This window comes from Chionomys nivalis, chromosome X (genome assembly GCF_950005125.1).
Source record: "Chionomys nivalis chromosome X, mChiNiv1.1, whole genome shotgun sequence".
NCBI classification, from domain to species: domain Eukaryota; kingdom Metazoa; phylum Chordata; class Mammalia; order Rodentia; family Cricetidae; genus Chionomys; species Chionomys nivalis.
This window is the reverse complement of record NC_080112.1, coordinates 38,525,648-38,548,968: the sequence shown is the minus strand read 5'-3', so window position 1 is coordinate 38,548,968 and position 23,321 is coordinate 38,525,648. Positions and strand designations below refer to the sequence as shown.

At 47.5% G+C, this 23,321-nt stretch overlaps 2 protein-coding genes across 2 annotated transcripts; one reads left to right on the top strand and one right to left on the bottom strand.

Annotated features, from left to right (window-relative positions):
- Positions 1–5,011: 5,011 nt before the first annotated feature.
- On the bottom strand, positions 5,012–6,265 carry LOC130868340 (E3 ubiquitin-protein ligase RNF168-like). Its single transcript, XM_057760599.1, has one exon. It carries the CDS (start codon positions 6,263–6,265, stop codon positions 5,012–5,014), a length of 1,254 nt encoding a protein of 417 aa, XP_057616582.1.
- Positions 6,266–7,530: 1,265 nt separating this feature from the next.
- LOC130867874 (ubiquitin domain-containing protein UBFD1-like) lies at positions 7,531–8,761 on the top strand. The gene has a single exon (XM_057760094.1). The coding sequence runs from the start codon at positions 7,580–7,582 to the stop codon at positions 8,492–8,494; it is 915 nt and encodes a 304-aa protein (XP_057616077.1). The 5' UTR covers positions 7,531–7,579; the 3' UTR covers positions 8,495–8,761.
- The last annotated feature ends 14,560 nt before the right edge of the window (positions 8,762–23,321 follow it).

The following is a 23,321-nucleotide window of genomic DNA, read 5'->3' as shown; positions in this document are numbered from 1 at the left end:
GAGGTACTAGTAGGAGCCAGATTTATTGCCAAAAGTCTGCAGACTTTCTAGGTCCATGAAACCACCAAGAAGCCTGATGCAAGGCTCTTCATAAACAACATTTAAGTGTTTTGTGTCAGAGACTCTTAAAAGAGCTGCAAAGTTTTTGCCAATAATGTTGAGTTAGGAAACCTCTCTTAAAGGAGACACCACTCTGTTTGCTGCCAGAGAACAGTTTTCCTGAGTAAAGATGGTTACAAAGAAGGTGCACTTGACTCTGTTCTTTTTTAAAGCTTTCTCAGGCTTCATGTGGAAATTCTTGCCAAACATTTGGATGCCATTTGTAGGCAGAAATTTCTGTCCCATATGGTCCTGCAGGCATCCAGTCCCAAATAAACACAGAGGCTTATATTAAATATAATATGATATAATTATAATAGGCCATTTGGCCTATTAGCTCAGGCATATTAACTAGCTCTTACAACATAAATTAATCCATAATTCTTATCTATGTTTAGTCATGGGGCTTGGTACATTTTGTCAGTGAAGCATTCGCCTCTTGCTTCCTCTGCATCTGGCTGGTGACTGTATCTCTGCATTTCCTCTTCCCAGAATTCTAGTCTGGTTGCCCCACCAATACTTCCTGCCTGTCTACTGGCCAATCATCATTTTATTAAACCAATATTAGTGACAAATCTTTACGGTGTATAAGAGCATTCTCCCACACCACAGTGGTAGAGTGTTTCCATAGCATGTTTAACCTTAAGCATAGAAAATAAAGTTGTTTTTGTTTTGAATAAATATTTTAAGTCGATTAAAGAATACTCTAAAAGATAACAAAGTTGTTTCTAGATTATTAATGTTCTGTTTCTCTTTCTTAAGAAATAATTGAGAGGGAGGAGGTTGTAGCTCAATTGATAGAGTAATTGTGTATCATGTGTTAAGCCCTGAATTCATTCCCAGCACTGTATAAACTGGGTGTAGTGCTGTATACCTGTCATCCCCAAACCTAGAGGTAGAGGCAGGAGGATCAAGTTTAAAGTCAACCTTAGCTTTGTGGTGCATGCCTTTAATCCAAGCAGTCAGGAGGCAGAGGCAGCTGGATTGCTGAGTTTGAGGCCAGCCTGATCTACAAAGTGAGTTCCAAGGCAGCTAGGGCTACATAGTGAGACTTTATCTCAGTAATACTAATGACAGCCAGGCAGTGGTGGCACACACCTTTAATCTTAGCACTTGGGAGGCAGAGGCACTCGGATCTCTGCGAGTTGAAGACCATCATGATTTACAGAGCGAGTACCAGGATAGACTCTAAAGCTACACGGAGAAAATGTGTCTATAAAATAAAAAAAAATGATAATGATGACAACGACGATGATGATGAAGAAGTCATCCTTAACTACACAGTAAGTTGGAGGACAGTATGGGCTGAAACCCTGTCTCAAAGATAAGAAGAAATACGTGAGAACATTTTTTAATTTTATTTATTTTATATGTATTCCTTTAATATTCATATTTTTTACATCTTCACAGCTGTACTATTCACTGAAAATCAGGTATTTTTGTAATCTACCAAAGTGAAATATTTATCTGTGCATTTTAATAATTGGCACTGATCTTTGTATTAGTCTAACAAATTTACATATTGTGGAAAGAACAAAGACCAATGAAGAAAAATATGAAAGTAGAAGTGAGAATATTGAGGGTGAGATTAAGTGTGTATGTGTTGGGGGGGGTAAAGGTCAGAGAGATGGAGGAAAAGAAGGGATGGGTAGGAGTCAGGAAGATGAGGGAGAGAAGAGGGTGGAAGTGGGGTCAGCCAAAACTATGTATGAAAATACAAGGAATAGTAGGAAGGGCCTTGGACCTTCCTCAAAGCAATGAGCCATACCCTCTCTGACGAGTGGATAGTGTGTGGGTTGGGGGGTATGTGGAGGGAATTGGAGGAGGGGAGGGAGTAGGAACCTGGATTGGTATTTTTTTTTCTTTTTTTTTTTTTAAGGCTTCAAACTCTCAAATCCCACCTCCAATAACACACTTCTGCCAGCAAGGCCATATAACCTCCCAAACCTTCCTAAACAGTGCTACTAACTGAGGAACAAGCATCCAAATACCAGAGACTTTGTGGGACAATTCTTAAACTTCCACATGTCCATGGATGGCTGTGGTCTTGTGCTGGGAACCTTGTCCCTTGATTGCACCCTGAGAATAGAATGGATGATTATTCGGGGAAGGAAAAATCCATCCAGCTAAAGAGGAAGGGACTGTCAGACTCAGCATCAACATTACATTCAAGACACACATCTATGGTCCTCCATCTAATGTCAGCAAACTCAGTTGTTTCAGCGAGCAGGCATCCCAATCTGCCTGTGCTTGGTGTGAAGACCTCTCATCGACAACCTCACTAGCGCCTCAGCCTGAAGGAAAGAACATGAAAGCCAATGCAGAACAGCAGGTCACTTCAGGCTGTCAGCTCGCCAAGAGTACAGCCTTCTACTTCTATCCCCGGACATTATGAAAATAAGAAAAGTAAAATAATCCTACCTGCTTATCTCATTCTAACTAGGGACGTTTTGTTTCCATCCTGACTAACGTTACATATCGATTTTAGTTCTTGTTTATGGGTCAGACTACACCATAACTTTATATTTCAGTTATGTTTAAAATTTGTGACTGCGACTCACTTTCCTAGGTGACATTAACTTAATACCATGGATTAAATACCCATTATGCACCTATCACGGGGTCAGAAACAAAGCAAAGGCAGACCTGAAACTAGCAGATTTGTTCTCAGCATTAATTCTGTGTGTTCCCTTTGCAGTCAAGAGAAATGGTCTCCCACACGTCAGAGTCCCAAGTTTCAGTTGGCTTACCCTACATGCATATTATATAATAGCTAAAAAGATGCTGCCAAATTTCTCAAGTCCTATTCTTGTCACATTGTATCTCAAGTATCTGGATTGGTATTTTTAATGAAAGAAGATAGTTTGTTTCTTTCTAAAGAAAAAGCAGAAAGAAAGAAAGAAAGAAAGAAAGAGAGAGAGAGAGAGAGAGAGAGAGAGAGGAGAGAGAGAGAGAGAGAGAGAAAAGAAAGAAAAGAAAAGAAAGAAAGAAAAGAAAGAAAGAAAGAAAGAAAGAAAGAAAGAAAGAAAGAAAGACGGCATTCACTTTGATCCAGCAATAGACCCTTTATAAAAACAAATATTGTATGGAGGATTGAGATCTTTGGAGAATTTCAAGGACAGTTAATAATCTATCTAAAGTTAGCCACCTCCATAGAATCTGTCATACATTTGGGAAATCCCAGAGTCCTCAGAAAAAGGATCTGTAATAAATGCCTTCATATTCAAAAAAAAAAAAGAAGAAAAGAAAATATAAGGAAATCTACAATGTTTGTAAGCTAATAGAAATTTATTAAAATGTTAAGTGCAAAGCACAAAGGACAAATGACTTAGATCTGTTAGACTTGCTAAAAGTTCATATTAAGTAAACATGACCACTAGACAGAAAGGTGTCTTCTAGAAGCCTCTGGTCATCCCATCAGTTGCTGAAGATCTAGATGTTCGTTGGACAGTTGAAACAGTCAGGTTCCTGTGGACAGATGGAGGCTGGGATCTCATCTCTTCCAGCTTCTTCAGCTTTTTCCATCTGGGCCCCTAGTCTAGTTGGGCCTTCAGTCACTGTCCCATATCCTAATCCTCTCTGGAAACACTTAGAAGTATTCTTCACTAGCTCAAAGCCAATGATCACATTTAATTTTTCTATGTTTTAGCACTGGGAGCCAAACCCAGGGTCTGAATGCTTTATAGTCAAGTATGCTAGCTACTTCTTAACTAAACTCCCAACTCCTATTTTCCAGAACTTTTTTGAGACCTGGTCTTTCAGTGGAACCCAGGTTGGCCTTCACCTTGTGATTCTCCTGTCTCTCTCTCCCAGGTGCTGAAATTACAAGCACAGGCCCTAGATACCTTACTATTATCTCAATACATATAAAACTTAGTATCAATAGAAGGGATACTATGTGGAAATAAATGTCATTATTTCGGGTTCCTTATCATAAAATCTTTTGCCATTACTCTCTTGGGACAAATGCCTATCTTTCTATTCTTTTCTTTTTTTCTATCTTTTTCCCCACACCAGTGACTGAACTCAGGGCATGTTACTACTAAATTATACTTCTACTAACTTACTCCTCTAGTCACTTTATCCTGTTTTAAGTTTATTGTTTTCTTTGGTGTGGTTTGAGTGATAAAAGGTCTTATCATGTAGTTCTCTGGAACTTAACTATGTAGACCAGACTGGCCTCACACTCAACTGAGATCTACCTCTTTATAGCACTCAAAACAAAAGCAAAACAAAACACACAAGCGGACAGAAAACTGTTAACAAGCTTGTTTGAGTAGCAAGCAATTGAGTTGGGAATACAAGACCTCAAGAGGTCTAGTGTTTGTTCGCAAGCCTTTTTATATCCATAAGAACTATCAAACTTAGTTATCACCCCTACTAACAACAGAAGAGTTATTCATAGCACAAAGGCTAGGTACCCTTGCTTACGACTTGAGTTTTACAGAACCACATTTCTATTCTCTCTTATTATAAGGGCCACTAAAGATGAATGCAGGTTGACGTAGTCGCCCACATCTGTAAATACAGCACTCACAAGGCTGGCAGGAGGATCACAAGAGACCCTGTTTCAAAAAAAACAACAAGACAACAAAGACAGTGAGGGTGTGCCCATCATATGACAATTTTAAATATTTAGTGATACATTAATAGGTTCTATCATAAAAAAGACAACTCACAGTGCAGTGTTAGGGTTCAAAACATTTGACCCCGGCATTTTGTTAACCTCTCAAAATATTTGAAATATTCTGTGAATCCCTTGGCAATGGGCACAGAAAACTTTGTTTTTAATTCTCATCCTCTCTAGCAGAGTTTGGCATCTTTTCCCCACTAACATTAGCTAAATGCTTCTACTGCATCTTTTAGGTAGGTGATTAATTTAAATCTTAAATATGTTGTGTTACTTTACCTTTCAGATATCCTTATCTTTGGAAACCTCTCCTTTTGCTGAAGTGTCTGGAGGGAAGGCATTGTAGTCACCCGACATTTCTCTCCATTCTTCATCAAATGCTTTTTGAAGCTCCAGTGCCAATTTTCTATCTTGATCTTCTTGTTGATGCTTCTCAAAATACAGATGCTCCAACTCTATCAGCCTTTTGGTGACAAAGTCAGGTGTTTCCTCTTCATCTAAGGAAGGTTTGGGGGACATTTCAAGATAAGTGCCAGACTTGCCAGCTGCTTCAGATGAAGATTCCTGATGCTTTCTTTCATTAGTATGTTTACTGCTCGAAGGGTGAGACATTTTATCTTTTGCCTCAGTTGTGCTGTTTCCAATTTCCTCGCTCTTGCCTGATACACTGCTTCCATTCTCTGTTTCGGCAGAAGAGTGAGCAGTAGCTTCCTCTAGTTTAATGTTCTTAAGTGGGACATCAAAGAGGTGCTTAGAGCAGCTTGGTTTTGCTCCGTCATATTCTGAAGTGCCCACTTTCACATTATAGTCGTAAAACGAAGCACAACATGTATTTATAGTACCTTGGTTTGGGATCTCAGAACCTCTTGAGCCGGTAACCGCTGGCATATTTTCCTTAGTTTTCATTTTCTGTCCCATACAGCTCTTCCCATCACTGTCAGTTTTCACAGATATTTTCTTGCCATCTTGCACAGCGTCATACTGTGATGCTGACTCAAACCGAGACTGAAGAAGGGAAAGCTTTGGAACCCTGTCGCAATGTTTTAGTTTGCGATTTTTCTTTCTTGGGGATGTTGCTGTATCGCCCATGCTGAGCTTTTTAGCCTCCTCCTCCTCCTCCCTTTGCCTTTGTTCTTCCAGTCTGCGCTTTTCTGCCCATAATTTTTCCTCCTCCATGTCCTTTGCCAATAACTGCCTTATGTATTCCTCAGAAGCTCTGGTTTGTCTTTCCATGGTGGCCTGGCGCTCAGCCTCTATCCTCATCATCTCTTCTTCATATTCTTTCCTCAATTCCCCGGGATTACTTAGCACCTGAGCTGGCAGAGCATCACTTAAGACCCATAACGGCTGTTCCTCCTCGGGGTCCCTCCGTCTGCATTCCTCTGGATACTGTGCTTGAATTCTCTGCCACAGTTCCTCATTGATAAGACTATTTATATCAGTATGGTCCAAAGCCCACGAAGAGACCGGGGTGCGGCAGAAGGGGCACGATGAAAACAGTTTTCTGAGAAGTGCCTTAAAACACGACTTGCACATCGTGTGCTTACAAGGCAGAGTTATGGGCTCTGTGAGGAATTCCATACAAAGGAGACACTGGCAGTCATCTAAACACAAGGCCTTGGCTTTAGATAAGGCCATTTTAACAAGTAAGTCCCAATTTACACCAGTACCTTGGCGGCTTGACTGGATGTTCCGTGCTTAGCGGCAACAGCAATGGCGCCGAGAGAGCTAGCTGGCACTTCCGCTGTGTGTGTTTGACATCCGGTTACAGGCCGCCCCTCCCGGCCCCGGCCCCATTGCTTCCTGGAATGTTCTAGAACTTCTTTCCCGTGTCAGCCCTAAGCGAGAGCTTTTATCAAGTCTTCCTACTACCTAACTTAATGTATCCCTCTGAGGAGACTTGGAATTGTCATTCTATATTGTTTTATATAAGACAGGGTCTGACTTCGCTGTCCAGAGCAGTCTTGAGCTTGTGATTCTCGTATCTTACCCCCATACATTCTGGGACTACAGGAATGCTGCAGCCGCAAATTCCTGAGCTTGAAATTCTTAGTTTTGTTTAGGTTTTCCTTCAATATACAGTCTCTAGGGATGATGGTGAGTTATTGATTTTTGAAAAGTTCAGGTGTCTTGTGCTAGATGGCAAGGGACTGGATTCATTTCAAGCACCTGCCTTTTTCCTGAGTGAAATCTTGCTAAGTGATACGGTGTTGGAAACTAGGAACTAACAGCAAGATACTGCACAGTAAAATTTATTCTCAGCCAGGCCTAATTCACAGTCCCCTCCTGGGAATAGGAGAATTATAATCAGCCTTCAGTCACAGCAGAGCTGATCTTTTTTTTTTTTAATATTTATTTATTTATTATGTATACAATATTCTGTCTGTGTGTATGTCTGCAGGCCAGAAGAGGGCACCAGATCTCATTATAGATGGTTGTGAGCCACCATGTGGTTGCTGGGAATTGAACTCAGGACCTTTGAAAGAGCAGGTAATGCTCTTAACCACTGAGCCATCTCTCCAGCCCCAGAGCGGATCTTATATAGGTCTTCCATGATGTTTGCAAACAAGCAAAGCTTAAATAAAAGCAAGAAATTTTGCTGTTAGCATTTAGCACAAATTCATTTTCAGAGATTTGACATCATTGTGATTGGTCAGTTTTGAAATGCCTCGTCAAGTCGACCTGGTTTTTCAGAGTATCTCTGTGGTCTGATGTATTGAAAAAATAAAAACGGTAAAAAAAAAAAAATAGGAACATGAATCATATTACACATAAGAATCACAAGTCATCAGCCAGCTCGCTTCTTCCCGGCGGCCCCTGCGGGCGCGGTGGGTGTTGTACACAATCATCATGGCGGCGGCCGGAGCCCCGGATGGCATGGACACGGAGGCTGAGGCTGTGCCCACCGAGGCGCCCGCACGGCCCCTCAACTGCGTGGAGGACGAAGTAGCGGCGGGGGCGGCGGCCGAAGACTCCTGCGACGCGCGAGGCAGCCTGCAGCCGGCCCCGGCCCAGCCCCCTGGGGACCCTGTGGCTCAGGCCTCGGTCAGCAAGGGCGAGGACGCAGGCGGCGGTGCGGGCAGGGAGCTGGTGGAGCTGAAGATAATTTGGAACAAGACTAAGCACGACGTGAAGGTCCCGTTGGACAGCACGGGTTCCGAGCTAAAGCAGAAGATTCACTCCATTACAGGTCTCCCACCCGCCATGCAGAAGGTCATGTATAAGGGACTTGTTCCTGAAGATAAAACGTTGAGAGAAATAAAAGTGACCAGTGGAGCCAAGATCATGGTGGTTGGCTCTACTATAAATGATGTTTTAGCAGTAAACACCCCCAAAGATGCTGCCCAGCAGGACGCAAAGGCTGAAGAGAACAAGAAGGAGCCCCTCTGCAGGCAGAAGCAACACAGGAAAGTGTTGGACAAAGGAAAACCTGAAGATGTGATGCCATCTGTTAAGGGTGCCCAGGAGCGCCTGCCAATGGTACCCTTGTCTGGCATGTATAATAAGTCTGGAGGGAAAGTGAGACTCACCTTTAAGCTAGAGCAAGACCAGCTGTGGATCGGCACTAAAGAGCGGACTGAGAAACTGCCCATGGGCTCCATTAAAAATGTGGTTAGTGAACCTATCGAAGGACACGAAGACTACCACATGATGGCGTTTCAGTTGGGCCCCACGGAAGCCTCTTACTACTGGGTGTACTGGGTTCCAACTCAATATGTGGATGCAATCAAAGACACTGTGCTGGGCAAGTGGCAGTATTTTTGAAAGCATTTTCACCTCTGGCCCAGGAGACTGACCCAAAGTGAAGGACATTGCCGGGAGAGGTCTGCAGCATCCCTGGATTGCAGAGTTCTGGGACTTTGTTCACACACAAAAAAATCTCTATTCAATCTGAGGTGATGTGGTGACTGAAGCCAGAGGTGATGTACTTTCACCATTAGCTTAATTTGAACTTAAAATCACCGGTTCCCTTTCTTGCAGTCGGCTTACCATTTTTAAAGTCAGTATGGTGGAAATTAATAAATCCAAGTTTCGAACAAAAAAAAAAAAAAGAATCACAAGTCAAAACATCAGGACTTTGAAAACAGATCTGGTAGCTGAATAAGAGGAATGGAGGCTCTGGGTTTTTTTTTTTTTTAACTTGTCACATAATGTGTGTGAATTACCCACATTAAAATCAATAGTGCAGGCAGAAATGGGGGGAAATCAACTTTGAATATTAGCTGAGCTTTATTCACATGCCACATTGAGAAACACTACTTGATCTGGCAGTTTCCTCCTTGGAAATTGTAATGTGCTTTAGGATACAAAAGATTGGGATTATCATACATAAAACCCTTCTTCTCTGCTGTGGATCTATGGATCAGGGTTTGAACACTGGCTGCTCTTTCAGAGAACTGAGGTTTGATCCACAGCACCCATGTGTCTGTTCAGAACCGTCTTCATTTCCAGGAGATCCAGTGCCCTCTTATGATCATCCATGGCGTTGCATGCACATGGTGCACAAACATTTATGCAAAACATTCATATATATTAATAAAATACAATTTAATAACCCTGCATCACTTTCTAGTACCAGCTCTGGTAAAACGTGCATTATCACAGACATATTTTTTCAAAAGTATCTGTAAGCACATTAAACAAACTAGGAAAGTCTGTAGTGGCTAGGCTTGAGATCATACCCTTTTGTAGCAAGAAAAGCATTATCCATGAAATAAGTTGATCTCTTCTTTTGAACCAATTATTAGTTTTGTTTCATTCTAAATATATCTTCCTTTAGTTGAGAGATTATGACACGTAATTTTCAGAAAAGCTTAATATTTCAATACATGTATACAGTGTGTATATACAGTCTCTGTGTGTGTCTGTCCTTCACAAAGGGTTTTGCTCTATCTTTATTGAACAGTACAGAAAACATCACATGAGAAAGGAACAGGATACAGAAATCTTTGAGTTTTGCAAAGGTTTATGTCACTGACTCCAACAGACACAAGTAACAGTGTTACAAACACCATTGTTTACCAAGTACTATCTCGAGGTTATATTTGACATTTATGGTGGACATTCATTTTATAAGATTGATTTCAAACTTTATTTTTCTGCCTTTGGAAGATGATCATCAGAACACACATGCCTTACTGTGAATCAGGGGCATGGAAGAATACATAACAAGATTAGAGCTTTGCATTACCTTAGGTTGTAAAAGTTGATTTATGTGGGACATACAAGACAAGTAAGGTACATTGTGACATTGGTTTCTTTTTCATGAGTTTTTTTTTTCTTTTTTACAATTTGTAATTCATCTTACACACCAACCACAGTTCCCTCTCCCTCCATCCCTCCAACTCTCTTCACGTCTCTCTTACCCAATCTACTCCTCAGAGAGGGTAAGGCCTCCCATGGGAGTCAACAAAGCCTGGCACATCAAGTTGAGGCAGGACCAAGGCCCTCACCACTGCATCAAGCCTGAGCAAGGCATCCCACCATAGGGAATGGACTTCAAAAAGTCAACTGAAGCGCCAGGGATAAATCCTGGTCCTACTGCCAGGGACCCTACAAACAAAGCCACACAACTGATACCCACATGCAGATGGCCTAGTTAGGTCCCAGGCAGGCTCCCCAGTGTGACTCTGTTTTCTTAAAGGCAGGTTAAACAAACAAGCTGAGTACACAATAGGATAGCACTTTGAAGTCCCAAGTGACCTCAATGTGTACTATTAGCTTTGTCTGTGAGGTTCATCTAAAGATTTTCAAAATATTGCAGTGCTACAATATAACAATCAACAGTCTTAATCCAGGTGGGGACTCTGACCACTACACTAACTGTAACAGCACACACAAAACCTGCAGGGGTACCAATGAAATGAAATCCCAGAACTGAGAGGGGGAAATAGATACAAGGTCTATTTGCAGTTGATACCTCCTGGGTAAGGCAAACATCAGAGCTTTCTTATAGAATATATCAACCACAGTTCATGGCATGCCCCATGTCCAGGAGTAGTTGGTCAACACAAACCAGACATTTTATTTTTGTTATTGTTATGTATATATTTTGTTTTGAGTTGTTTGCATTTTTATTACCTTTTTCTTTTTTCCATATAGGGTTTCTTTGTGTAACACCTCTGATTTGTCCTGGAACTTACTCTGTAGACTAGGCTGACCTTGAACTTACAGAGAACCAACTGCCTGTGCTTACTGAGTGCTGAGATTAGAGAACTGTGCCACTACCACGCAGCAATTACTTTTAGTTTGTCTCAGTTTTCATTTTTTTGTTTTCATTTTGAGAGAGTCAGCAAATGATCTTAGTTTAATAATTAAGGTGGTAGATATATGTGAACTTGGGGGAGAGGAAAGAAGATGAAAATACAATTAATAAAAAATTAATTTTTAAATACGTAAATTTCTCAACAGTTTCATGATATATCTAATGTAGTCCATTACTGTCTCGTGTTCATTTTCCCCTCAACTTAACCATTTCTTTCCAAGTCTACCTGGTAGGTTCATGTATCTTTTTTGGCTCCTACAACTTTTAATTAGGGTTGCCTGCATGAGAATTAGTGTGGGTTATTTAGTTGAGTAAAAAATATGAACTTATCAGTGAGGAATATGACCTCCTCCTCTATTAGGCAAGCCTTTAGCTTCTCAGCTAAGTGTGGAACCTTATGAGGCCTTCCCCATACATGTTGGAATATTAATGGGCTCAGGCTCAGTCTTGTGGAGGTCTTTTGCAGCTAAACAGAGTTTGCTGTGACTTCTTGGGTGCGACAACGATGTCATGTTCAGAAGAAAGCATTTCAGAACATGTCTGCATCCTTTCCCTCTTATGGTAAAATCCAGTCTCTCTGAAAACCATTAAAGGCTTTAATGAGAAAGGATTATATGAAGAAAGGATGGTGTGTTTGTGTGTTCTGTACAAATATTGAATGATTTCAATAGAAGGAATAATATGGCTAAAGCTAATAAACAGGCTAGAGACACAACTCAGCGGTAAAGATGCTTGCTGTGCAACCATGAGGATCAAATTGGACCCCAAACAATTTGGAAGTCATGTGAATACCTATAAGTCCAGTTCTGGGAAGGAAGGAAACAGAAGGGTTTCTGGGGCTATCTGCCTTTTAACCTAGCTGAGAAAATGGAAGCCCCATGTTCAAAGAGAGAGACTGCCTCGAAGGATCAGATAGAGAATACTAGAGGAGGCACCTGATGACTGATTCTGGTTTCTTGTGCATTGTCCGCAGACACATGTGTCTGCATGGCCATACACATACACACACTCATATGAATACCTGTATGCATAAAAGTGAGCAAATCTTTGAAGATAAGACAAATGATCGATATCATATTGGTCATCAGAAGAAAAATTATAATTGTTAAAGTATTGATATAGTAGGCATTGCTGCATTCTGTCTTGATACCTGTTTGCTATACCCATATATTTGCAAAACATGTGTGCTTCAAATTGAATTAGAAATTACTGGGTTGCTGGTCAGTGGTGGTGCACGCCTTTAATCCCAGCACTCGGGAGGCAGAGGCAGGTAGATCTCTGTGGGTTGGAGGCCAGCCTGGTGTACAAGAGCTAGTTCCAGGACAAACTGCAAAGCCACAGAGAAACCCTGTCTCTAAAACAAAAAAAAAAAAAAAAGAAAAGAAAAAAGAAAAAAGAAATTACTGGGTCAACGTTTGGTGAGTAATCTATGAGTTTAAACACAACAGAATGTATCATGCATGATAGTACTTGTGTGGCATTTGTATGTATGAATCTGCCATGGGTAGTATGTGTTCAGTGCTGTAAGAGTTCCCATACCGGTAGCCTTTAAGTTACCCATCCACTTGGGTGTGGCCTCTTATACTATATATGAAAATGAAAAGTCTGCATCTAGGCTCTTTTCCAGTTACAGGATTCCGTTGCTGTTTCCTGTTTGAGCAGGAATTTGTGAGTATATTCCTAAATAAATAACCCTCCCTTATACTCAATTCTGAGCTCGTGTGGGATTTCTTTTAAGCGTCCTTCTCCAGTACAGTACAAGTTAAGATGCTTCATTGAGTTGTACTTATCTTTGAATTGATATCCTGTAAGTTCTTTATTTGAAAAAAAATCTGGTGTTGAGTGTGGTGACCTATACCTGCAATCTACCTGTAGTAGAAGTCGAGAATTCTAATAGGAAGTAGAGACACAAATATCAGGAGTTCAAGGCTAGCTCCACCTATATAATGAGTCTGAGGCCAGCCAGGGAGGCATGACGCCCTGTTTCACAAGTCAAAACAATAATAAAAAACTATTTGAGGCTGCTCTTCAAATTCAGCCTGGATAGGCCCCAGGACTGCCCAATACATGGTTCAGTTTCCTTGTGCTAACTGCCATCTAGTGGTCCTGACTTGTAGCACAATGCACTTCCTTTATCTGAAAACTTGGGAATTCTCTTCTTTCTTCCCTCCTTCTCCCCTCTTGCCCTTCCTTCCCTCCTTTTCTCTCTTCCATTTGCTTTATTGTTCAGATCTGGGAGTGGCGGTCAGGGCCATGGACATGCTAGGTAAGCTTTGTACTACTGAGCTACTCATCTTGGCCGTTGATACTTAGTGGGAAAGGGTTTTACTATATTCATCAGAATGGCCTCATACTGTGATCCTCCTGCCTCAGTCTTTCTAGTGCTGTGGTTATAGACATTCATGTCCATGCACAGACCTTGTAAGCACAGTTATTGTTTTTCCTTTTTAAAAGCTGGATAAGCAACTTGAATTTATACAAGTGTTTCTATATATAAATGTATGGAACATAAATATATACATATATGCATGCACACATATATGTGTATGTGTATGTGTGTATCGTAGTGGCATTTCATTTGTATTTAATAAAACTTGCCTGAGGAAGAGAGTAGAACAGCCCCACTGGTCAGTCTCAGAGACAAGGCAGTGTGGCAACATGCACTTTTAATCCAAGTAGCCACTCTAGTTGTCAAAGAAACTGGGCACTACAAATCTTTAATCCTAGGTTTAAAGAGGATTATAAAATGGGAGGAAATAGTTCTCGGTATCATTCTCATTCTGAGATTCCTGGAGGCAGGACTGCCATTTTGGACTGAGGTCTAATAAGAGTCAGTGGCTGGCTGCTTTGCTTTTTGGATCTTCAAGTTGAACCCCAAATTCTTTCTCTGACATATATTAATTGTGTTTCATGTGTTTTTTCACAAAGACACTGATTTGGACCCATTCTCCTAAAGAATATATCTTGATATATTTTATTTTTAAATTTTTTATATTTTATGTGTTAAAAACACTGTATGCAAGGACATTTTATAGGCCTGGAGGACTGAGCATAAGACTAAGTGGTACAAAAATCATGGTGGCATGTATCAGGTCCTGAGTTTGAACACAAGCACTGTTTAAAAAAAGACATTTCAGGCGGGGCGGTGGTGGCGCACGCCTTTAATCCCAGCACTTGGGAGGCAGAGGAAGGCGGATCTCTGTGAGTTCGAGACCAGCCTGGTCTACAGAGCTAGTTCCAGGACAGGCTCCACAGCCACAGAGAAACCCTGTCTCGAAAAACCAAAAAAAAAAAAAAAAAAAGACATTTCATAGAAATAATAGTCAAAAATTTTACAAGTTAGCAAAACATTGTGAGATGCCTTCTGTGTTGCAAAGTTAGTGTTAAGATAGAAAACTATCTTTCAGAAAAGAGTGGTGAATGTGTTTGAGAAAAGATATCATAACCTGAAAGCCTGTTGAGAGATGGAAGGTTTAGTAGGTAGCATTAGATGTACTCTTGGACAGAAATGCTGGCAGTGAGGGTCCAGTATGGGACGTGATTCCTTTTGTGAGGATCTGGCATTAATGCTAAAACACAGCTCTCCCCACAAAGGAGAAAATATTGCATTCTGGAGTCAAATATTAGCAACGGTACATTAGAACACATATTTAGGTCTCCCCGAATAGCAAGTTTGAATGAGGTAACAATTGCACAAACTTTTTTTTTTTTTGGTTTTTCGAGGCAGGGTTTCTCTGTAGCTTTGGTGCCTGTCCCGGAACTAGCTCTTGTAGACCAGGCTGGCCTCGAACTCAGAGATCCGCCTGCCTCTGCTCTGTAGCTTTGGAGCCTGTCCTGGAACTCCCTTTGTAGACCAGGCTGGCCTCGAACTCACAGAGATCCGCCTGCCTTTGCCTCCCGAGTGCTTGGATTAAAGGCGTGTGCCACCAGAGTACCAGAACAAATAAAAGTAACAATTTAAAGCACTTTTCAAATATATTGATGGGTATATCAGGTAGAAGGGTTATATTATGCCAGGGAGAACTTTGTAGGACTTGCTTCAGTGGTTTTCAACCTGTGGATCATGACCTCTTAGGGGTCACATATCAGATACTTACATTGCAATTCATAGCAGTAGCAAAGTTACAGTGATGAAGTAGGATCAAAAATGATTTTATGGTTGGGGTCACCACAACCTGAGGAACTGTACTGAAGGGTCCTAGCATTAGGAAGGTTGAGAACCACTGACTTAGACATTATCTGACAACCCCTTAATAAAAAGCTAGGGTTTTGTTAATACATCCCAAAAGGCCTTTAAAATCTGTCACAGAGTGACAGCAGGGGTTCCTGAGCAGCAGCAGACAGTGGGAAGTGAGTCCTGAGACAACACCACAGGTCGTACAGGTCCCTCAGCATCTGCAGGCAGGAAGTCGCGGGTCACAAGATGACACCATATGTCCTGCAGATGCTTGAGCAGCAGCAGGCAGGGGGCAGTGGGTCCCGATACAACACTACGGGTCCTTCAGGTCCCTGAGATGAGCCAGGCAGAGGGTACCGAGATGACACCACAGGTCTGCAGGTCCCTGGGCAGCAGCAGGCAGTGGGGAAGGGGGTTCAGGACAACACCACAGGTCCTGCTGTTCCCTGACAAGTCACAGGTTGTGGGTCCCAAGACAAAACCTCAGGTCCTGCAGGTTCCTGAGCAGGCAGCAGGGGGCTAGAGACATCAGACAGGTCCTGCTGGTCCCTGAGCTGAGCCAGGAAGGGGGTAGTATGTCCTGAGACAACACCAGAGGTCCTGCAAGTCCCTGAGCAGCCTGCTGTGAGAAGTGGGTCCCGAGACAACAACACAGTTTCTGCAGGTCCCTGACCAGCGGCAGGCAGGGCACAGTGGGTCCCGAGGAGACAGCACAGGCACTGCGGGTCCCTGAGCAGTGGCAGGCAGGGGGCAGTGGGACCTGAGACGACAGCACAGGACTTCGGATCCCTGAGCTTTGACTGACAGGGTTTCCAGAGAAGACAGCACAGGTCCTAGGGGTCTCTGAGCAGCCTACAGGGGGCAGGGAATCCCGAGATGACACCACAGGTCCTGTGGTTCCTTGAGCAGAGGCAGGCAGGGGGCCAATGGGTCTCGAGAGGACAACACTGGTCCTGTGGGTCCCTTAGAAGCCTGCAGACTGCACGGGGTCCCGAGACAACACCACAGGTCATTCAGGTCCCAGAGCAAGTGCCAGAGGATCCGGAAACGACATGACAAGTCCTGAGGGTCCCTGAACAGTGGCAGGCAGGGGACAGTGTGTCATAGACACAACACAGGTCCTGCAGGTCCCTGACCAGTGGCAGGCAGGGGACAGTGTGTTCCAATATGACAACCCAGGTCCTGAGGGTCCCTGAGGGCAGGCCGGGGTCAGTAGGTCCCTAGACGACACCACATGCCCTGCGGATCCTGCAGGTACCTGAGCAGAGGAAGGCAGAAGGCAGTGTGTCATGAAAAACACGCAGCAGGAAGTGAGTCCCGACAAACAACACAGGTCCTGCAGGTTCTTTAGAAGTCTGCAGTGGCCAGGAGTCCCAAGACAGCACCACAGGACTTGCGGGTCCCTGAGCAGCCTGCAGGGGGCAGTGGGTCCCTAGACTACAGCACAGGTCCTGCTGTTCGCGGAGCAGGGGCAGAGAGGGGATTCTTAGACCATAGCACAGGTCCTGCAGGTCCTGAGCAGCGGGCTGCCTGAGGAGCAATGGGTCCTGTGACGACACCACAGGTTTTGCAGGTTCCTTAGAAGTCTGCAGTGGGCAGGGGGTCCCGAGACAACACCACTGGTCCTGCGGGTACCAGAGCAATGGCAGGCAGGGGACAGTGGGTCCTGAGATGGCAGCACAGGTCTTGAGGGTTCGTGAGCAGCGGCAGGCAGGGTACAGTGGGTCCCGAGACGACACCACAGGTCCTGCAGGTCCCTGAGCAGCGATAGGCTAGTGGATCCTGTTCGACTCCACAGGTCCTGCAGCTTCCTGAGCAGGAAGGGGGCAGGTGGTATTTAGATGACACCATAGGTTTTGCACTTCCATGAGCAGCAGCAGGGAGGGGGCAGTGGGTCCCGAGACTACACCACATGTCTTGCGAGTCCCTGAGCAGCCTGCATAGGGCAGTGTGTCCCCAGACGATGCCACAGGTTCTACAAGTACTGCGGGTCCCTGAGTCTTGAACCCCTGCCTGCAGCTGCTCAGGGACCAGAAGGACCTATGGTTTCATCTCGGGAACCACTGCCCCCTGATGCCGCTGCACAGGGACCCGCAGTACTTGTGGTGTCGTCTCGGGACCAACTGCACCCTGCCAGCCACTGCTCAGGGACCCGCAGGACCTGTGCTGTCTTCTCGAGACTTTTTATCTGCGACTGCTCAGTGACCTGCACGACCTGTGGTGTTGTCTCGGGACCACCTACCTGCCACTGGTCAGGGACTTGCAGGACCTGTGTTGTCATCTCAGAACTCACTGCCCCTGCCGGCCACTGCTCAGGGACCAGGAGGACTTCTGGTGTCGCCTAGCGACCCACTGCCCCCTGCAGGCTTCTCAGGTACTCACAGGACTGGAGGTGTCATCTGGGGACTCCCTGCTCCCTGCAGGCTGCTCAGGGACCCGCAGGACCTGTGCTATCATCTAGGGACCCACTGCGCCATGGATGCTGTTCAGGGACACAGAGGACCTGTGCTGTATTCTAGTAAACCACTGCCCTTGCAGTCTGCTCAAGACACAGAGGACCTGTGGCTTCACCTCGGGACAAACTGACCCCTGCCTGCCACAGCTCAGGGCCTCTCAGGCCCTGTGGTGTTGTCTTGAGACACACTGCCTTCCCTTGGTCAGGGACATGCATGACCTGGGATGTCGTCTGCGGACCCCCTGCCACTTGATGCTCAGAAATAACCAGGACCTGTGCTGTCATCTTAGGGTCCCAAGAAGGCTGCTCAGGGACCCGCAGGAATTGAGTAGTTTCTTCCGGACCACCTGCTCCCAGCCTCCCGCTCAGGGACCTGCAGTACCTGTGCTGTCACCTCAGGACTCACTGCCCCCTCTAGGCAGCTCAGTCACTCACAGAACCTGTGCTGTCATCTTGGGACTCTTTGCCCCCCTGTAGGCTGCTCAGGGACACAGAGGACCTGTGGCATCGCCTCGGGACACACTGCCCCTTGCTTGCTGCTGCTCAGTGACCCACAGTTTCTGTGGTGTAGTTTCAGAACACAATGTCCCTTGCCTGCCACTGTTCAGGAACCTGCAGGACCTGTGGTGTCATCTCCGGACACCCTGCCTGCAGCTGCTAAGTTACCCGCAGGACCTGTTGTATTGTCTAGGGTCTCATTTCCGCTGCCTACTGAAGCTGAGGTACCCGCAGGATCTGTGCTGTCTTCTCAGGACACACTACTGCACCCTGCCTGCCCCGCAGTACACAGAGGACCTGTGATATCTTCTATGGACTCACTTCTGCTGCCTGCCGAAGCTGAGGTCCCTGCAGGTTCTGTGCTATCCTCTTAGGACCCACTGCCCCCTGCCTGCCGCTGTTCAGGCACCCGCAGTGCCTGTGCTTTAGTCTCAGCACCCACTGCCTGGTGCTAGACAGGGACCTGCAGGACCAGTGGTGTCATCTCGGGACCCACTGCCCCGTGCCTACAGCCGCTGAGGTCCTGTAGGACATGTGGTGTTGTCTCGGGACTCACTTCACGCTTCTTGACGCTGCTTAGGTACCAGCAGGACCTGTGGTTTCTTCTCAGGACACACTGCCTCTGCCTGACACTCCTCAGGGACCCGCAGGACACCCAGGATCTGTGGTGTCATCTCGGGACACACTGCCCCCTGCAGTCTGCTCAGGGACCCGAAGGACCTATGGTGTCTCCTCTGGACCCATTGCCCTCTGCCTGCCACTGATCAGGGATCTGCAGGACCTGTGTTGTTGTCTTGGCACACCTTGCCTGCCAATGCTCAGGAACCCGCAGGACCTGTGGTGTCATGTTGGGACTCCTTGCCCCCTGCAAGCTGCATAGGGAGGGACCTGCAGGTATCTTCTCTGGACACCCTGTCTGCCAATGCTCATGTACCCACAGGACCTGTTGTGTCATGTCGGGATTCCTTGCCCCCCTGCAGACTGCTCATGGACCCGCAGGACCTGTGCTGTTGTCTCAGAACACATTGCCCCCTGCCGCTGCTCAGAGACCCATAAGACCCTGGACACACTGCCCCCTGCCTGCCACTGCTTAGGGACCCTCAGCACCTGTGGTGTTGTCTCCAGGCTCTCTGCCCATAGTAGGATGCTCAGGGACGCACAGGACCTGTGTTGTTTTTTAGTGATCCACTGTCCCCTGCCTGCCCCCTGCTCTGGGACCCTAACCACTTGTGCCGTTTTATCGTGACCCACTGCCCACTTCTTGCCTCTGCTCAGGGACCTGCAGGACCTGCAGTGTTGTCCTGGAACCCACTGCCTGCCTCTGGTCAGGGACCTGTCTTACCTGTGATAATGTCTCTGGAAGCCCTACCCCCTGCCTGCCGATGCACAGAGACCTGGAGGACCTGTGGGGTCGTCCCAGGAACTAATGCCCCCTGCCTGCCTCTGTTCAGGGACCATCAGGACATGCGGTGTCATCCCCTGATGCCCAGCTTCCTGGCTGCCACTGCTCAGGGACCAGCAAGATCTGTGGTGTCTTCTTGGGATCCCCTGCCTGCCACTGTACAAAGACCCACAGGACCTGTGCTGTCATATTGGGACCCCCTGGCCCCTGCAGCCTGCTTAGGCACCCGCAGGACCTGTTGTGTTGTCTCGGGGCCCACTACCCACTGCAGGCTGCTCAGGGAACCTCACGACCTGTGCTGTTGTCCCGTGACCAACTGCCATCTGCCTGCCTCTGCTCCTGTACACACATGACCTGTGCTGTTGTCTCAAGACCTCCTCCCCCTGCCTGCTGCTGCTGAGGGACCTGCAGGACCTATGTTGTCGTCTCTGGACTCCATGCCAGCTGCTGCTCAGAAACCCGCAAGACCTGTACTGTCGTATTAGGACCCACTGCCCCCTACAGGCTGCTCAGGGACCCCACAGGACCTATGGTGTTGTCTCTGGACCCCCTAACCCTTGCCTGCCCATGCATAGGGCTTGCATGACCTGTAGTGTCCTCTCAGGAACAACTACCAGCTGCCTGCCGCTGCTCAGGGACCTGCAGTGCATGCCTTGTCATCTCTGGACCCCATGCCAGCTGCTGCTTTGGGACCCGCAGGACCTTTGCTGTCATCTCAGGACCTACTGCCACCTGCAGGCTGCTGTTGACACGCAGGACCAGTGGTTTTGCCTCGGGACCCACTGCCCCATTCCTGAAGGGACCCACAGGACCTGTGGTGTCCTCTCGGTATCTCATGCACCTTGCCTGCCGTATTCACGGACCCACAGGACCTGTCGTCTCGGGATACACTGACCCTGCCTGCAGCTGTACAGGATCCCCCACGATCTGTGGTGTTGTCTCCAGAACCACTGCTCCCTGCCAACTGCTGCTTAGGCACCCACAGGTCCTGTGTTGTTTTCTTGGGGCCCTCTGCCCCCTGCCTGCAGCTGCTCAGGGACCTGCAACACCTGTGCTTTTGTCTCGGGACACACTGCTGCCTGCTCAGAGATTCTCACGACCTGTGCTGTAGGCTTTGGACCCACTGCCCCTTGCAGGCTACCTAGGGACTTGCAGAACCTGTGGTGTTGTCTCAGGACTTCATGCCTCCAATGATCAGGGACCTGCAGGACATGTGTTGTCGTCTCTGGACCCCTCAATGCTACTGCTCAGGGACTCACAGGACCTGTACTGCCATCTTGGGACCCACTGCCCCCTTCACAATGCTCAGGGACCCACAGAACCTGTGCTGTCATATCAAGACCCCTTGCCCCCTGCAGGCTGCTCAGGGACCCGCAGGACCTGTGGTGTTTTCTCAGGACCCACTGCCTACTGCAGGCTTCTCAGGGTCCTGCAGAACCTGTGGTGTCATCTGGGGACCCACTTACCCTTGCCTGCAGCTGATCAAGGACCCCCAGAACCTGTGCTGTGGTCTCGGGCCCCACTAAGCCATCAGGCTGCTCTGGGAACCACAGAACTTGTTTTGTTGCCTCGGGGCACAATGCTCCCTGTCTGCCGCTGCTCAGGGACCTGCAGGACCTGTGCTATTGTCTTGGGACTCCCTGCTGCCTGCTCAGGGCCCTGCCAGACCCGTGCTATCATTTTGTGACCTGCTTCCCCCTGCCTGCCTCTGCTCAGGGACCTGCAGGACCTGTGGTGTCATCTCTGGACCCCATGCCCGCTGCCTGCCTCTGCTCTGGGACCTGTATGACCTATGGTGCTGTCTCAGGACCTACTGCCCCCTGCCTGCTTTTGCACAGGGACCCGCAGGACCTGTGCTGTCGTCTCGGCACCCACTGCTCCCTTCCTTCTGTTACTCAGGGACCATCAGGACCTGTGGTGTCCATTCGGAACACACTGTCTCCTGCCTGCTGCTGCTCAGAAACATGCAGGACCTGTGGTGTTGTCTTGGGACCCACTGCCTGCTACTCAGGAACCTGCAGGAACTGTGGTATCGGTCGGCACCCACTGCCTGCTGCCTGCCTCTGCACAGGGACCTGCAGGACCTGTGGTTTTCTCTAGAAACCCACTGCCTGCTGCTCAGGGACCTGTGGAAGTGTGGTATCATTCAGGACCCACTGCCCGTTGCCTGCCACTGCTCATGGAACGGCAGGACCTGTGAGGTTGCCTCGGGACTTCCTGCCCTTTACACACTGCTCAGGGACCCGCAAGACCTGTGGTGTTGTCCTGCAAGCAGTTAAGGGACCCGCAGGACTTGAGGTGCTGTCTCTGGACACACTGCCTCCTGCCTGCCAGTGCTCAGGGTTCCTCGGGACCTGTGTTGTGATCATGGGACCTCTGTCCCCTGCTTGGCACTGCTCAGGAACCCACAGGACCTGTGCTATCGTCTTGGGACCCACTGCCCTCTACAGGCTGCTCAATGACCCACACGACCTGTGTTGTCTCAGAACCCACTGCCCCATGCCTACGACTTCTAAGGGAACCACAGGACCTGTGCTGTTTTAGCAGGACCCCTTCCGCCTGCTCAGATACCCTCACGACCTAGGCTGTCGTCTCGGGACCCACTTCACCTGAGGGTTGCTCAGGGACCCGCAGGACCTGTGGTGGTGTCCCTGGCCCACTGCCCCGTGCCTGCCGCTGTTCAGTGACCCGCAACACCTGTGGTGTCACCTCGGGAACCCCTGCCCCCTGCCTGCCGCTGATCAGGTACCTGCAGGACCTGTGGTGTCATCTCAGGACTCACTGCCACCAGCCTACTGCTGCTCAAGAACCCACAGATCTTGTGATGTTGTCTCAGGACCCACTGCCCGCTGCAGGCTGCTTGCGGTCCCACAGGACCTGTAGTGTTGTCCCGGGACACACTGACCCTGTCGGCCTCTGCTCAGGGACCTGCAGGACATGCAGTGTCGTCTCCGGACCTCGAGCTTTCTGCCTGTTGCTGCTCAGGTACGAGCAAGACCTGTGGTGTTCTCGGGACCCCCTGCATGCTGCTGCTCAGGGACGCGCAGAAGGTGCTGTCGTCTCGGGACAATTTGTCTGCCGCTGATCAGGGACCTGCAGGACCTGTGGTATCATCTCGGGACTCCCTGCCTCCTGCAGGCTGCTCATGGACCCGAGAACCTGTGCTGTCATATGGGAACCCCATGCCCCTTGCAAGCTGCTCAGGAACTTGCAGGACCTGTAGTATTGTCTCAGGACCCCCTACCACCTGCTCAGAGACACTAACGATCTGTGCTGTTGTCTTTTACCCAGTGCCCCTTGCCTGCCTCTGCTCAGGGACCTGCAGGACCTGTGGTGTTGCCATGGGATCCACTCCCTGCCTCTGCTCAGGGACCCACATGATCTGTGATGTTGTCTTGGGAGTTCTTGCCCCGTTTGCCACTGCTCAGGCACCTGCAAGACCTGTGGTTTTGTCTCAGTGCCCTCTGCCCACTGCAGGCTGCTCAGGGACCTGCAGGACCTGTGGTGTTGCCATGGGATCCACTCCCTGCCACTGCTCAGGGACCCACATGATCTGTGATGTTGTCTCGGGACTTCTTGCCCCCCGTTTGCCACTGCTCAGGCACCTGCAAAACCTGAGGTTTTGTCTCGGTGCCCTCTGCTCACTTCAGGCTGCTCAGGGACCTGCAGGACCTGTGATGTTGTCTCAGGACACAATGCCTTCTGCCTGCCACTGGTCAGGGACCCGCACAACTTGTGCTGTCATCTCCGGACCCACTGGTCCCTGCCTTGCTCAGCTCAGGGACGTACAGGACC

Bases quoted from the DNA above. Each gene is read 5' to 3' on its own strand.
- LOC130868340 (XM_057760599.1), bottom strand. From the start codon at position 6,265: ATGTGCAAGTCGTGTTTTAAGGCACTTCTCAGAAAACTGTTTTCATCG.
- LOC130867874 (XM_057760094.1), top strand. From the start codon at position 7,580: ATGGCGGCGGCCGGAGCCCCGGATGGCATGGACACGGAGGCTGAGGCT.